Below are 16,820 nucleotides of genomic sequence, written 5' to 3'. Positions count from 1 at the left end.
GGAATTCAGGATACACCCTACTGTTTACGAAGGATACCCAGGGGTCCTTTTTGACCTCAGAGAGTCAGGACCTTGGTTTTAATTCTCAACCCAAAGGACGGCACCATTTCTAAAGCACGGTGTCCCTGTCACTGCACTGGTTTCCAGTATTCAGAGCACATGGTAAGCGCCCCCTGTTGGCCTCACCAGCACCTCTTCCAGCATCAACCCAAGCTTTTTCCTGGTTGGTCCCCCCATCCAAGTACTGACCGAGCCTGAACGTGCTCAGCTTCAGGTGGATGACCGCTTCTGAAGTGCATGTGGTATGACTGCTGGATAACAAACTGTTTTATTTAAATACCCTAGAGCGGGGGTACTCAGCTCCGACCCTGGAGGTCTGCAGTGGCTGCAGGTTTTCATTCAAGCCAGGCCTAGCTGATAATGACAACTGGCATTTAATTATATGGCCTGTTAGTGCTTTCATTCTTCCAAGACAAATCCTTATCACGTTGTAGATTTTTTGTTTTCTAAGAATGTTCTCCATGTGTTTTATGGTCCAGGACAGAGTTGTCCTTCATGTCTCTCTCATTTATTTCAAAACATTGTACTAGCACAGGTACTTCATGATGCAGTTACACAGGTTTAAATGGAAGCATATTAGTTGGAGAACTGGCACTTTCTTTGTCATTTACACTTCATTATTAGCTGATGGCTGATTAAGAAAACTGGCAACAATTAAAATCTCAATGCAGCTCTTTAAAATTATAACAGGCAATTAATGGTTCTGAATCATAACAAACGAGGTAACTAAAAGAAAACCACGAAAAACAAATAGCTTTACAAGTAAACGAGCTGTCTCCCACGGCTCCGTCCAACAAACTTTAAAAATCAATAAACAAAAAGGTATTACTAGCTAAGCGGCGGCAGACCGACTCTCCACTCCTGATGTCACGCTTCCACCTCCCCTCGGCCCACAGTCTCTGTCTCGGATTAGCACCAATATATTGCTCCTTCAAGCGAACTATGATTCTTAGCCGGAATGTTGAAGCAAATTCGACTAAAAAACCCGACATAAATCCGTTAAGTAGTTCTCTCATTCACTAGCTAAGTGGATGTAAGGTACACACTCCAAAGCTGGCGTGTGATGAGGAGGGCTCTGCCCACTCCCCTAGGCCTGCTGTGTCTCTCTCGGATTCGTGCGAATAAATCGCTACCACAAGCAAGATGAGAGAAGTCACAAAATCCACCGGAATGTTCAAGCAAATAATAGAAAAAAACCCGATCTAAATCAGTTAAGTAGTTCTCTCGTGAAAAGTGGACATACAAACAGACAGACATACAAACAGATGATGGATTTTATATATATAGCGATGAAGAAGAAGATAAATGAAATTGATTCTGCTTGTTGTAAATGACGTGGTTCATCGGGCTGTGAACTCAGGCAGCATTGGGATGGTTTGGGGCAGTTTGCGATCAAGTGTTAAGTGGCAGGCTTCGCTCCTTCAAGTGAACTATGATTCTTAGCGTGATGAGAGAAGTCATAAAATCAACCTGGAATGTTCAAGCAAATTCTAGAAAAAATCCAGATCTAAATCTGTTAAGTAGTTCTCTCATTCGCAAGCTAAGCGGATGTAAGGTACACACTCCAAGGCTGGCATGTGATGAGGAGGGCCCCGTCCACTCCCTTAGGACCACTGTGTCTCTCTCGGACTCGTGCGAATAAATCAGTACCACAAGCGAACTATGATACTTAGCACGATGAGAGAAGTCATAAAATTAAACTGGAATGTTCAAGCAAATTCTAGAAAAAATCCAGATCTAAATCCGTTAAGTAGTTCTCTCGTTCGCTAGCTAAGCAGAGGCAAGGTATGCTCCGAGGCTGGTGTTTGAGTGAGGAAGGCACCGCCTGGCTCCCCACTCCTGACGTCATGCTTCACCCCCACCTTGGCCTGCAACCTCTATCTCGAATTAGTGTGAATATATCGCTCCTGCATGCGAACTATGATTCTTAGTGAGATGAGAGAAGTCGTAAAATCAACCAGAATGTTCAAGCAAATTCTATAAAAAAAAAACCCTATCTAAATCTGTTAAGTAATTCTCTCATTCTCTAGCTAAGCAGATGTAAGATACACCTCGAGGGTGGCGTGTGAGTAAGGAGGGTCCTGCCCCCCTCCCCTTGGCTCGCAGCCTCACTCTTGGATTAGCGCAAATAAATTGGTACCGCAGGTGAACTATGATACTTAGCACAATGAGAGAGGTCGAAAAATGAAACGGAATGTTCAAGAAAATTATAGAAAAAAATCCCAATATAAATCCGTTAAGTAGTTCTCTCATGAAAAGCGGACAGACATACAGACAGATAGACGTTGGATTTTATAAATGGAGTGTGTATATATATATATATATATATATATATATATATATATATATATATATATATATATATATATATAGTAGTTTTTAGTAGTTAAACAGGACAAACTTTTAAAAGCAATAAACAAACAGGTATTCTCTCGTGAAAAGAGGACAGACATACAGACAGACAGATGTTGGATTTTTTATATTTAGAGATGAAGAAGATGATTATTGAAATTGATTCTGCTTGTTGTAGATGACGTGGTTCATTGGGCTGTGAACTCAAGCAGCATTGGGGCGGTTTGTGGCAGTTTGTAAACAAGTGTTTAGCGGCAGGGATCAGGATCAGCACCTCTAAATCTGTGGCAATGGTCCTTGATAGGAAAAAGGTGGACTGTCCTCTCCGAGTGGGAGTGGAGTTACTGCCTGAAGTGGAGGAGTTTAAATACATCAGGGTCTTGTTTATGAATGAGGAGAAAGGAGATGGATAGATTGACAGATTGACAGATAGTGACAGCGAGCGTGGTTATGCAGTCGCTATACCAATCTATAGTGGTGAAGAAAGTGATGAGTCAGAAGGCGAAAGTTTTGATTTACCAGTTGATCTACGTCCCTACCCTCACCTACGGTCATGAGCTTTGGGTAATGACCGAAAGAATGAGACCATGGACACAAGTGACTGAAACGAGCTTTCTCCCCAGGGTGCCTGGGCTCTCTCTTAGAGATAGGAAGTGGCACCCACGGCTTTGCCCGCGTAGTAGTGAAATAGGACAAATTTTAAAAATCAATAAACAAACAGATATTACTAGCTAAGCGGAGGCAAGGTACACTCCAAAACGTGGCCAAAAAGTAGATTTAACCATGAGTGAGGAGGCCCCCGGACCCCGTTCCCTTGGCCTACAACCGTTCTCTCAGATTCATAAATACTATGATACTTAGCACAATGAGAGAAGTCGCAAAATCAACTGGAATGTTCAACCAAATTACAGAAAAAAACCTGATCTAAATCCATTAAGTAGTTCTCTCGTGAAAAGCACACAGACAGATATTGGATTTTATATATTTAGAGATAAATGGTGTCTAATTAATTAAAAACCTGCAATCACTGTGGACCTCCAGGACCAGAGTTGAGTTCCCCTGCCACACTAAAAATAAAGTTTAAATGGCAATAAGGTAATTCTGTACAATTCTCACCTGCTTCGCTCCTTGAAGTTGGCATAAACTTCACTGTGATCCGGCTTGCACATTTTCCCTTGCGTCTCTTTTGAGTAATGGTCGCCATCAACTTTACTTATTCTCCTTTGGATTTTTAGCATCTTCATAGAAACACTTCTCCACTTAGTCTTCATTATGCATACCTGGAAATGTTAATTTCGTTTGTCTCTGCTGACTTGAAATGACAGCACTGTTGCTCTGAAGTTTTGGACCTATAAACACTGGGTAGATGGAGAATGGGATTGCTATTTAGTTGTCACTCTTTCTGTTGCTGGCACAAAATTCAGGTGTTTTGTAAAACAGATTATACGGAACCTTTTTTTGTTTTGTTTGAACTATGAGTCTCACTTTTTAAGTATCACTAAACAAATATAATTAACGTTTAGAAAATCGATTGCTCTTAACGTTCTTGTTAGGTAGGCTGGGGCCTTGTAGAGTGTGGCTGACCTGAAGCTGCATTCTCAAGGGGCTCATCCTTGGCTTACAAGCAGGGCATCACCTCACCTTCCTCTTTGGTGTTAACTGCTCTGTGCAGAGCTTAATTGTGATGCATGCTACTCTGCAAAAAATACATATGCAAAAGCTAGACTAAAAAAAAAACATTAAATAGGAGTTGATTTGCATTTATTTAAAAAACTAATCTGCCAATGGTGTAAGCAAAATTTACTTGAAAAGATTACTTAAAGTAAGCTAAATAATTGTTAATACAAATCTTTTGATAAGTCAATAATTCTTACAATAAGGAAATGATAACGCAATGATATAAATACTTTACATTTGCTTAGATTTCATTTTTTGCAGTATAGGGGATGCCCTATAGTAAATATTTATAGCATTAATCAGGTGAGCGCGGCACGGTGGCGCAGTGGGTAGCGCTGCTGCCTCGCAGTTAGGAGACCGGGGTTTGCTTCTTGGGTCCAACCTGCATGGAGTTTGCATGTTCTCCCCATGTGTGTGTGGGTTTCCTACTGGTGCTCCGGTTTCCTCCCGCAGTCCAAAGACATGCAGGTGAGGTGCATTGGCGGTTCTAAATTGTCCCTGGTGTGTGCTTGGTGTGTGTGGCGCCCTGCCCGGGGTTTGTTTCCTGTCTTGCACCCTGTGTTGGCTGGGATTGGCTCCAGCAGACCCCCACGACCCTGTAGTTAGGATATAGCGGGTTGGATAATGGATAGATGGATTAATCAAGTGTGACATAAGAAAAAGGTTTGGGGCAGCCATCCGTATACTTGAATAAGGCTGCAAGGAAGTGAAAATTGGTAGTACAATGTATACAGGCTGAGTCCAAGAGAGAACCGAGTTTGCAATCAGAAGTCAGCTGGTTTTTAAAGCAAGTTGGCGGAAGTGATGTCATCAGGCCTGAAACCAGAAGTGACATCATCAAGGCCGCAAAACCAGAAGTGACATTGTCTGGTCCAGGTAGAATTTCCTGTGTTCCGTATTGGAATCGGTTTGATAAATAAGAGTTAAAACTGGCAAGCACAGTGTCCGTGAGCCAACATCAATTTCTAGCCTGTGCAGTAAAATAGAATGGTCAATGGTGTCAAACACTGTGCTTAAGTCCAACAACATAATTAGAATGGAGTGAATATCTGCACTTCCCACCATACCTTTAAGAGAGAGGCCAGCCACCCTGTGAAGAAAGTTCACTTTGGCCGCTTGCACCCGCAATCTCATCCTTTTCGTCATTACCCAAAGCTCATGACCTTGGTTAAGGGGAGGAACACAGATCAACTGGTAAATTGAGAGCTTCACCTTCTGACTGAGCTCCTTCTTTACCATTACAGATTGATATAGTAAATGCATATCTGCGTTCACCACCCCCATCCCATCTCAGCATCCCTTTTCCCTTCACTAAACAAAAATGATAACCGCAAATTAGCCACAAATTAGCCAGCTTAGTTCAAGTTCAGGTCACGTCAGGTTATAGGATTGCTGTCTCCTTCTGAGATCTCACAATACAGGGTGGCCCATACTTATGTATGTGACGTTTCACAGGTTGTAGCATTTAAACCACCGCGTGAAAAGTGTTGAAAATGGCATCAGTGTGTAGCCTGAGAATGGGAATGGAATGATGTGCTGGACCGGGCAACCCCTGCTGTGTTTGAATACCGAATGGCAGCGAATCAATTGTCACTGGAGCAGCGCGTATGTTGTGTGCATTTATACTCCGCAACAAACAACTCTGCGGTGGTGAAACGGAGGATGGCAGTTGAGTTGAATTGAGTTTGGAGGCAGTGGCCCTGGTGTGCTAACCATCGCAAGAAGAAACACAAAATTTGACATCAGTGGTACTGTTTTGCAAGGAAAGGGAGCAAGTAGGCCCAGGAGTGTGCGTACCAATGCCAACACTGCTCTTGTGACGAATGACTTTCAAAGTTGGGTTCTTCTTCAGGCGTATTGGTGGACGACATTGGATGAAAAAACAGTTAAGGTTCTTAATGTTCAGTTCCATTATGTTACGTGATAATAACATTGGTAGTTTCATGACAATAACACCTTTTCAATCATATGAGGTGAGACACAAAAATAACCGGATTGGTGAAAAAAAAATGTATTGATGAATTACAGCATTCTAAACATCGCCACCTTCTATCTAGTCCCCCTCCCCATCTCTACACCGCTCCATATGTATCTTCCATTGATTCAAGCAATGCTGGAAATCTTCTTGCTTGAGGCTCTTCAACAGGCTTGTCGTTTCTGTCTTCACTTCATCCATTGAAGAAAAATGAGTTCCCTTCAGGTCACTTTGTATTTTCAGGAACAATTAAAAATCACAGGGAGCCTAAATCTGGCGAATAGGGAGGATAATCGAGGACGGGAATGTTTTTGTCAGTCAATAACTGACAACTAATGAAAGTCCCAAATTCAGTATCTCGGAAAATTAGAATATCAATTAAGACCAATGCAAAAAAAGGATTTTTAGAAATGTTGGCCAACTGAAAGGTATGAACATGAAAAGTATGAGCATGTACAGCACTCAATATTTAGTTGGGGCTCCTTTGGCCTGGATTACTGCAGCAATGCGGCGTGGCATGGAGTCGATCAGTCTGTGGCACTGCTCAGGTGTTATGAGAGCCCATGTTGCTCTGATAGTGGCCTTCAGCTCTTCTGAATTGTTGGGTCTGGCGTATTGCATCTTCCTCTTCACAATACCCCATAGATTTTCTATGGGGTTAAGGTCAGGTGAGTTTGCTGGCCAATCAAGAACAGGGATACCATGGTCCTTAAACCAGGTACTGGTAGCTTTGGCACTGTGTGCAGGTGCCAGGTCCTGTTGGAAAATGAAGTCTGCATCTCCGTAAAGTTCGTCAGCAGCAGGAAGCATGAAGTGCTCTAAAACTTCCTGGTAGACGGCTGCGTTGACCTTGGACCTCAGAAAACGCAATGGACCAACACCAGCAGATGACATGGCACCCGAAACCATCACTGACTGTGGAAACTTTACACTGGACCTCAGGCAACGTGGATTCTGTACCTCTCCTCTCTTCCTCCAGACTCTGGGACCTTGATTTCCAAAGGAAATGCAAAATTTACTTTCATCAGAGAACATAACTTTGGACCACTCAGCAGCAGTCCAGTCCTTTTTGTCTTTAGCCCAGGCGAGACGCTTCTGACGCTGTCTCTTGTTCAAGAGTGGCTTGACACAAGGAATGCGACAGCTGAAACCCATGTCTTGCATACGTCTGTGCCTGGTGGTTCTTGAAGCACTGACTCCAGCTGCAGTCCACTCTTTGTGAATCTCCCCCACATTTTTGAATGGGTTTTGTTTCACAATCCTCTCCAGGGTGCGGTTATCCCTATTGCTTGTACACTTTTTTCTACCACATCTTGTCCTTCCCTTCGCCTCTCTATTAATGTGCTTGGACACAGAGCTCTGTGAACAGCCAGCCTCTTTAGAAATTACCTTTTGTGTCTTGCCCTACTTGTGCAAGGTGTCAATGGTCGTCTTTTGGACAACTGTCAAGTCAGCAGTCTTCCCCATGATTGTGTAGCCTACAGAACTCGACTGAGAGACCATTTCAAGGCTTTTGCAGGTGTTTTGAGTTAATTAGCTGATTAGAGTGTGGCACCAGGTGTCTTCAATATTGAACCTTTTCACAATATTCTAATTTTCCGAGATACTGAATTTGGGACTTTCATTAGTTGTCAGTTATAATCATCAACATTAAAAGAAATAAACATTTGAAATACATCAGTCTGTGTGTAATGAATGAATCTAATATACAAGTTTCACTTTTTGAATGGAATTACTGAAATAAATCAACTTTGTCATGATATTCAAATTTTATGACCAGCACCTGTAGTTCTATGATTTACGTCCGGCCGATCTCCAGATGGTTTTCCAGGAAAGCCCCAAGCCCAGTCCAGTTATTTTTGTGTCTCACCTCGTATACATAAATATGGGCCACCCTGTATATCGTAGAAAAACCAGAATGTCAGGAGTCAGGTGCCCTCAGGGTGTTGCAGGAGGAAAAGTAGAAGACATGGTTAGCGACAGCGCCCCCTGTTACCCTAAGGTGGTGCTACATACCTTCGAGGAAAATGATGAACAGAATAAACTGAACTGTTAAATTCAGATTTCCCGAGTATAAAAATCACAGTTTAGCCACAAGGATCTCCTAAAAAAAATTAAAAGGGAAAGACAGAAAATTTCATAAAATGGACCAATCATAATAGCATCTAACAGTCTGCTTTCGATCCTGAAAAATCCAGTCTTGACCAGGTGAGACTTTTTGTTGAGGAGCCAATGGTTCTTCATCTTCATGTAGTTGCACTATCACTGAAAATGTGATAACTAGAAGAGTGTGGGGGACAGCAGGGAGTAGTGAATCTCCATAGAGTTCTAAGTAAGTTATAATCATTCTGAGATAAGATTAAGTAAGACGACTTTCAAATTAATTTGCATGAACTCGTTAAAAAAAAAAAAATTCTTCTCAAGAAAAGGACATCATAAAGCTAATTTACCAAGAATCGTCCAGGGCCTTGTATGTCTCCCAGCTGGCTCTTGGGCAGAGAAAAAGATTCTTGGAATGCCATATGGTTTCTTTGTCTCATGGATGTTTATTTTTGACAGATGCACAGATGGCTCAGGCTGCAGAAGAGAAGAAGAGTCCCCGGGAATGGAGTGATTTTAAAATTTGATGACTTCGTTCACAGACCCTGGGAAACAGCCATCATTCTAAAGAGTAATCATAACATTTTTTTTCTGCATTTTTAATGACTGCATGTGTGTTTTGAGAAATGAGACTTGCTTTAAATACTCAGACACTGACACCAATTTGATATACATGCATATATACAAACCGAACGCCACTTCATCCAATTTAAGGTCGCAAAGGGCAGTGCCCATCCAGCTGAAGGCAGCAAAGCGCCTTAGACCAGGTGTCGAGGACGCGGACGCACAGCCACACTTAGTCACATTGGGGCCAATTTGGAGTCACCAATCATTCTAACCTAATGTGTTGGGGACATGGGATGAAAATGGGTGTACCTCGAGAAAGTCACTAATTGGGAGAAGGTGCCAACTCCACCCAGACAATCACCAAGTATTTCATTTAAATGAACCGGATACGTGAGATAGCAAGGCTCACTGTGAAACTTTGCCAACATAAGGGTAAGAAAAATCCCAATAATTTTTACAAATTAGAAGATTTAAGAGAAGTGTCTGTTACATTTATAATACATGTGATCTACAGATCTTATAATCGTACTACCACTGAACAATTGGATTGGCTTCTTTCAATAACTGAGTGGTGCAACATCCACCAATTAGAGAATGTCTCAGCCTTGTGTCTTTATTACTGGGGTAGCTTCTGTGTCGATGGCATTAACAGGTAAGAATATGGACAAGGGAGTGGATGGAAGAAAATTCTGTCTTATCTGATGTCCTCTTATCAGTGCCCTCCATAACGTTTCAGACAAAGACCCATTTTTTCCTTCACTTACCCCAACAATTCAGATGGGATTAAAGTGCACATTGCAGACTTTCATTTAAGGGGATTTGCGTACATTTTGGTCACACAACACTTTATCTACAGGTTCCCCCATTTTAAGGACACCATAAGCACAATTAGCACCACAAGTGTTTGTGATTCCTCAGGTCTGTTTCATGGCTTCATAAGATACCTTTCTCTATCCCAGTGGTTCTCAAACCTAGGGGGGCGCGAAGTAGCAAAAAGGGGGGGGGGGGGGTGTGAAGATGTGAAAAAAAGAAAACAAGAATCGAAAATATGAAAAATACATCTATTGAAACCAAAACAAATTAATTTAAACTACACTCTGATACTAGAAAAATAAATATAGAGTTAGATAAATGTCGATAAAAGTTAAGTAGGTATAATAAAATATGCATCTATCATAAATCATTAATTAAAAAAGAACAAATTGGTATTAGTGGGCTCCTTTCAAAAAAACATTAGGGGGGCGCGATTAAAACAGTTATGAAAACTCAGGTCGCAAATACTTAAAGGTTGAGAAACGCTGCTCTATCCCAAACATTATGGTGCCCAGAAATGGGGGGAGCATGTAGAAAAAGCATTGTCATTTCTACATGCTGTGGGAGAAATAATCCCAATGATTAAGGAAGGCACCATATATCTATAAGGCATTGCTTGGCTTTCTTGATGGAGGACTACCATGCTTGACAAACATGTTTATTAGATATTTGCATTACTGAGTATTTTTTCACAAAGGACAATGCCTAATATTAGAACATAAGAAATCTGACAAATGAGAGGAGACCATTCAGTCCATCAAGCCCGTTTCTTTAGCTAATAGCTAAGCTGTCCCAGTAGCTCATCCAGATCCTTCTTAAAGGTTTTCAAGATTTCTGCTTCAACTCCATGTCTCGGTACTTTGTTCCAAATTTCCACAACGCTTTCCATCAAGAAGTGCCTTCTGGCTTCAGTCCTAAATACACTTCCCATTAATTTCCACTGATGTCTTCGAGTATGTGATTCATAATTAAGAGGAAAGTTTTCTGTTGGATCTTCTTTAGCAATGCCTTTGAGGAATTTTCTAAACCTGGATTAGGTCCGCATGCAGTTTCCTCCACTTAAGAATAAAGAGGTTGAATTCTCTGGATCTGTCAGAGTAGGACATGTCTTTCAGTCCCATGATGCACATGTTTGCTCTCCTTTGCACAACTTCCAGTGCTGTTATGTCTTTCTTGTACTGTGGTGACCAGAACTTCACACAATTCTCCAGATGTCATCTTAGTAGTGTATTAAATAGTTTGAGCATAGCGGCCCTTGACTTATATGCAATAGTTTTTTAAAGATTCAACCTAACCTTTTATTTCACTTTTTAATTGCTTCTATACGTTGTTTAGTCAATGAACTGTAGACTGTAGGTCAGTGTCTCCCATCCTGTATTTATAACTGATGTTCCATTTGCCCACGTGTAGCACTTTGCACTTTTCTATAATAAACTGTGGGTGTTTGCCCATAGTTTTGATGCTTGTATAGGTCTTTCTGAATTCTTTTTGCTGCTTCATCAGTGTCTGCCATTCCACCAATTTTAGTGTCATCTATGAATTTCAGAAGTTTACTAACTATATTAAAAATCAATGCTCATTTATTCAGTCAATTTCCATCACTTACCTAAAACCAGGTCACGGAGGCAACCGTCTCAGCACTCTTATTAAATTATTAACACACACTGTGAGATTCCAAGGTGTCCCCAGGTCATCTAAGAGATATAATTCTCGCAGCAAGCCCTGGGTCTTTCCTCCCAGCTAGTTGTGCCTGTAAAACTTCCACATCCATATCAGATGCCCAAACCACCTCAGTTGACTCGTCTCGATGAGTAGGGTCAGCTGCTGTACTCTGAGTCTCTCCCAGATGTCTACGCATCTCCCTGTCTCTAAGGGAGAGCCTAGTCACTCTGGGGAGAAAGCTCGTTTCAGCCACTTCTGTCCATGGTCTCATTCTTTTGGTCATTACCCAAAGTACATGACCATAGGTGAGGGTAGGGACGTAGATCAACTGGTAAATCAAAAGCTTTGCCTTCTGACTCAGCTCTTTCTTCACCACCACTGTCCCTATCCGTGTGTCAATCTATCCATCTCCTTTCTCCCCACTCATAAACAAGACCCTGATGTATTTAAACTCCTCCACTTCAGGCAGTAACTCCCCTCCCACTCGGCGAGGACAGTCCAGCTTTTCCCTATTGAGGTGCTGATCCTGATCCGTGACATTTAACACTCAATCGCAAACCGCCCCAATGCTGAGTCACTCAAGCACCAGTCTCAGAGCGTACCTTGCCTCTGCTTAGCTAGCGAATGAGAGAACTACTTAATGGATTTAGATCTGGATTTTTTCTAGAATTTGCTTGAATGTTCTAGGTTGATTTTATGACTTCTCTCATCACGCTAAGAATCATAGTTCGCTTGAAGGAGCGAAGTCTGCCACTTAACACTTGATCGCAAACTGCCCCAAACCGCCCCAATGCTGCCTGAGTTCACAGCCCGATGAACCACGTCATTTTCAACAAGCAGAATCAATTTCATTTATCTTCTTCTTCATCTCTATATATATAAAATCCAACATCTGCTTGTATGTCTGTCTGTCTGTATGTCCGCTTTTCATGAGAGAACTACTTAACGGATTTAGATCGGGTTTTTTTCTATTATTTGCTTCAACATTCCGGATGATTTTGCGACTTCTCTTATCGCGCTAAGAATCATAGTTTGCTTGCAGGAGTGATATATTCGTGCTAATCCAAGACAGACGCTGCTGGCCGAGGAGAGAGGGAAGCATAACGTCAGGAGTGGGGAGTCGGTCTACCTCTGGGTTTTGGAGCATAACTTTCCTCTGCTTAGCTAGCAATTCCTTTTTGTTTATTGATTTTTAAAGTTTTTTTAATCTGCAGGGATTCTAAGGCCAAAAGACTACCCATCCACTACTGGAAATCCTACCTAACCCTAGAGAGAGAGATTAGGAGTAGGGAGTAAGGAAAACGGGAACGGCCAAGTTTGCATATATAGCGTGTAAAAGTGTAAAAATCGATCAAGAAATATTATAGTTATAGTTGAAAATAATTAAGGTGGCGCCATTGCTGCAGCTTGCACTTCATCAGACAACAGCTTTGAACAGCAACTTGAAATTGCAATGCGTCAGTCTGTTGCATCCGCATTATCTGTGCTAAGAAACTTGCCATCACAGAATGATGACAAGAAATTAAATGCATCAGTAAAAGCTGAAATGGCGCAATTTCAGAGCAACGGTAAGTGCGGGTGTTGTTTAGAACAAGTGTATCAGTATCTGATGATTGTGCCTCCTACTTCAGTTGAGGCAGAGCGTGCTTTCTTAGCGGCTGGCGTACTCTGAATGAAGGTGTGCTCTAGCGTGGACGACCACACGCTGGACATGTTAATAATAAAAATAATAATAAATTACATTTATATAGCTCTTTTCTCTGTACTCAAAGCGCTATCCACACAGGGAGGAACCGGGAAGCGAACCCACAATCTTCCACTGTCTCCTTAATGCAAAGCAGCAGCACTACCACTGCGCCACCTGTGAGGACGTTGTGCTTTCTAAGCTCTTATTACCACAACTAAAGATACATGTACTTCTATGACAGCATGAACTGCTTGTAGATAAGGTTAGTCTTTTATTTGTGTCAACATGTTACAGTAGTTTTATTAAAAATAAGTGTCGGTCGTTCTAAAACTGTTCACATGTGAGATGCCCGTGTACTGTGTCATCCCGGGCGCCCGGGATTCCCGGGAATGAAATGCGGGATTCCCGAATTACCAGGAATGGATAAAGCCGTCCGGGATTCCCTAATTAGGAGCCTGCACTGATACAGCACATTGCCACACCCACCACATGACAAACCAACTCAGTATCCCAGATTAGGACCCAAGTGCAGCCATCCAATGGGTGACCCCTCAGCCCCACACTAGTTCAGATGGAATGGAACAGTGTCAGGTTTTTTTTTATGGTATCTGGAGAGCCAATTCTGCCACCAACCCCCAAGATTTCCCTGCTGGTTGGAGGGCCTACTTGCAGGGATGGATGCAGATTAACGTCATACCCAGGACGGAGCAATTGCAGGTTAAGGGCCTTGCTCAAGGGCCCAATTGAGTAGAGTCACGGGATTTGAACCGACAACCTTCCGATTACCAGTGCCACCACTCTGCCCTTACCTAACCTAAATGTTCTTAAATTATTCCTCATTGTTTCCAGACTTTGTATGAGAGGATTTGATACACTGAGTCTCATGGACAGCTGGGGCTCTCGCCTTCATTCCACCATCACTGGTGGCTCCACACACAGAGCCTCAGTTAGAAGAACCAGAAAAGGAAGAAGAGAGAGGCAGAGATTAGTGAATATTGTAAATCCTTGAACAGTAGGATAATTCTATACCTACATGGTCTATTAAGTGTATCAGTAAAATGTAGCTAGGAACGAGACAAATTTTTAAAAATGGGTTCCTAGCAGTTTTTTTGAAACACTCCACAGTATTAGCCTGGTGAATCTCCATTGGTAAAGTATTCCAGATTTTTGGTGCATAACAGCAGAAGACCACCTGGCTACTTCTTTTAAGCTTGGCTCTTGGAATTATAAGCAGACCAGTAGAAGATCTAAGGTTACAGCTTGGAGTATAGGGGGACAAACATTATAAAATATAAGAAGGGACAAAGATTATTTAAGGATTTATACACCATTAGTAGTATTTTAGAGTCAGTTCTAAAGGACACGAGCAACAAGCGTAATGATGCTGAGACTGGTGTGATGTGCTCAGACTTTCTGTTTTTGGCTAGGATTCTTGCTGCTACGTTCTGCACTAATTGCAACCGACTGACATCTTTCTTAGGTAGTCCAGTTAGGACTGCATTACAGTAATCTAGCTGACTAAAATCAAAAGTGTGAATTTAGTTTTCAGCTTCTTGTGATGTTATAAGAGGTCTAACATTCGCAATATTCCTTAAGTGAAAAAATGCAGTCCTATTTATCTGGTTAATGTGTGATTTAAAGTTTAGGTAAGAGTTCGTGACTACACTGAAATTCATTACCTCCACCTTGAATTTTAAATCTAAATGATCAGGTTTATTTCTTATACCCTTACTATTTCCTTTTTTTCCAACCACTATGATTTCTGTTTTTGCCTTATTTAGTTTGTGAAAGATACTACTCATCCATTCAGAAATACGAGTAAGACATTAAATCTGAGAGCCAAGAGCATCAGTGTTGTTTGGTGCTATCGATAAATAAAGCCATGTATCATCTGCATAGCTGTGGTGGCTCACCTTGTGTTTTGAGATAATCTGTCCTAATGAAGATAATCTGGCCTAATGTTAGATTTACATGCATCACAGGAAAATTAATGGAAGGAACTATTAAGGATAAGATTGAGCAACACCTGGCAAGGACAGGAGTTATTAGGAACAGTCAGAAGAGGGAGGTCGTGTTTTACTAACATTCTGGAATTCTATGAGGAGACAACAAAAGGATACAATCAAAGTGGAGCAGATGATATTATATATCTTGACTTTCAGAAAGCATTTGATAAGGCGCCACATGAGAGGGTGGGCATCAAACTAAAAGAAGTGGGAATTCAGGGTGATGTTTTTAGATGGGAGCAGAATTGGCTCAGACACAGGAAGGAAAGGGTGATGGTGTGAGGAACCTCATCAGAATTGGGTGATGTTAAGAGTGGAGTCCAGCAGGGGTCAGTGCTGGGGCCGCTGCTGTATTTAATATTTATAAATGATTTAGAATATAAGTAAAAAGCTGGTTAAGTGTGCAGATAATACCAAGACCGGTGGATTAGCAGATAATTTGGAATCCGCTATATCATTACAGAAGGACTTGGATAGCAGACAGGCTTGGGCAGATTTGTGGAAGATGAAATTTATTGTCAGTAAATGTAAAGAATTACACATAAGAAGTAAAAATGTTAGGTTTGAATACACAATGGGCGGTCTGAAAATCCAGAGTACACCTTATGAGAAGGATTTAGGAGTCGTAGTGGACTCTAAGCTATCGACTTCCCAACAGTGTTCAGAAGCCATTAAGAAGGCTAACAGAATGTCAAGTTATATAGCACCTTGATGTGTGGAGTACAAGTCACAGGAGGTTCTGCTCAAGCTTTATAACGCACTGGTGAGGCCTCATCTGGAGTACTGTGTGCGGTTTGCATCTCCAGGCTACAAAAAAGACATAGCAGCACTAGAAGAGGTCCAGAGGAGAGCGACTGGGCTGATTCAGGGCTACAGGGGTTGAGTTATGAGAAAAGATTACAAGAGCTGAGCCTTTACAGTTTAAGCAAAAGAAGATTAAGAGGAGACCTATGTGTTTAAAATTATGAAGGGAATTAGTCCAGTGGATCGAGACGGTGACTTTAAAATTAATTCATCAAGAACACGAGGACACAGTTGGAAACTTGTTAAGGAGAAATTTCACACAAACATTAGGAAGTTTTTCTTTACACAAAGAATAATAAACACTTGGAATAAACAACCAAGTAGTGTGGTAAGCAGTAAGACTTTAGGGACTTTCAGAACTGGACTTGATGATTTTTTGTGAAGAAATACAGTAAGTGGATAGGACTGTTGTTGGGCTGAGTGGCCTATTCTCTTCTAGAGTGTTCTAATGAAAACATGGAGATTGAAAATAATTCCAGCACATGCTTATGTTTGAAATTTGTCATTTTTAACATTCTGGAAGTGCCTCTTAGAGGGCTAGGAGCCAGTAAAGAATCAAATATCAAAAATATTTTTGTGATCAACATCTCTGAAATAGCATAAAGTGACACTTGTGAACGTATACGCTGCACAGACTCAGACAGAGGCACGTGTAAAAAACACAAAGATTTTAATTTTTCTTCGTCTGTGGGATATGCCTTCCCTGTACCCACAGACACAACACAGTCCCAAATGCATTTAAATCACACTTCCTTCTCAAACCACCACTCCTCCCTGGCCACCTTGTCCTCTTTTTCCCGATTCTGCCTCCTGAGTGGTGGTTGCTGGCCCTTTTTATAGCCCACCTGGAAGTGCTCCAGGTGCTTGATCACCTGTTTCTGATTGCACTTCTGGACGGGGCTGTAGAGTTGTCCAGGTCGGCTCAGGGACTCATGCAGTACCCCCTGGCGGCCACCCCAGATCCCAACAGGGCTGTGGAGAACTCCATCTCCCAAGGAGCCCTGCGGGAAACTGAGGCACCATTGTCAGCCAGGGAGGCTGCCACCAAGCATCCCGCGGGAGGTGCTGAGACGCCCATAGTTGCTCCCCTGGAACATATGTAGAATGGGCATCCTGG

General features: G+C 41.9%; 1 protein-coding gene across 4 annotated transcripts in view; it reads left to right on the top strand.

The window, feature by feature from the left end:
• The window catches only part of LOC114647026 (leucine-rich repeat and fibronectin type III domain-containing protein 1-like protein), a 636,531-nt gene that overhangs the window by 540,662 nt on the left and 79,049 nt on the right, over window positions 1-16,820 (top strand). For 3 of the 4 annotated variants that reach the window (XR_003715451.2, XR_007936295.1, XM_028795504.2), the window contains exon 5: window positions 8,624-8,735. The exons of the other annotated variant lie outside the window; for it this stretch is intronic. Coding sequence is in view for 1 of the 3 variants with exons in the window: in XM_028795504.2 (XP_028651337.2) it covers window positions 8,624-8,691 (68 nt within the window). In the remaining 2 variants the exon portion in view is untranslated. The remainder of the gene's footprint in view (window positions 1-8,623; window positions 8,736-16,820) is intronic. 4 annotated transcript variants of the gene reach the window in all.

The sequence above is a fragment of the Erpetoichthys calabaricus genome, chromosome 1 (assembly GCF_900747795.2).
Source record: "Erpetoichthys calabaricus chromosome 1, fErpCal1.3, whole genome shotgun sequence".
NCBI lineage: Eukaryota > Metazoa > Chordata > Cladistia > Polypteriformes > Polypteridae > Erpetoichthys > Erpetoichthys calabaricus.
Note: the sequence above shows the minus strand (reverse complement) of the source record. Positions and strands in the feature narration are given on the sequence as shown.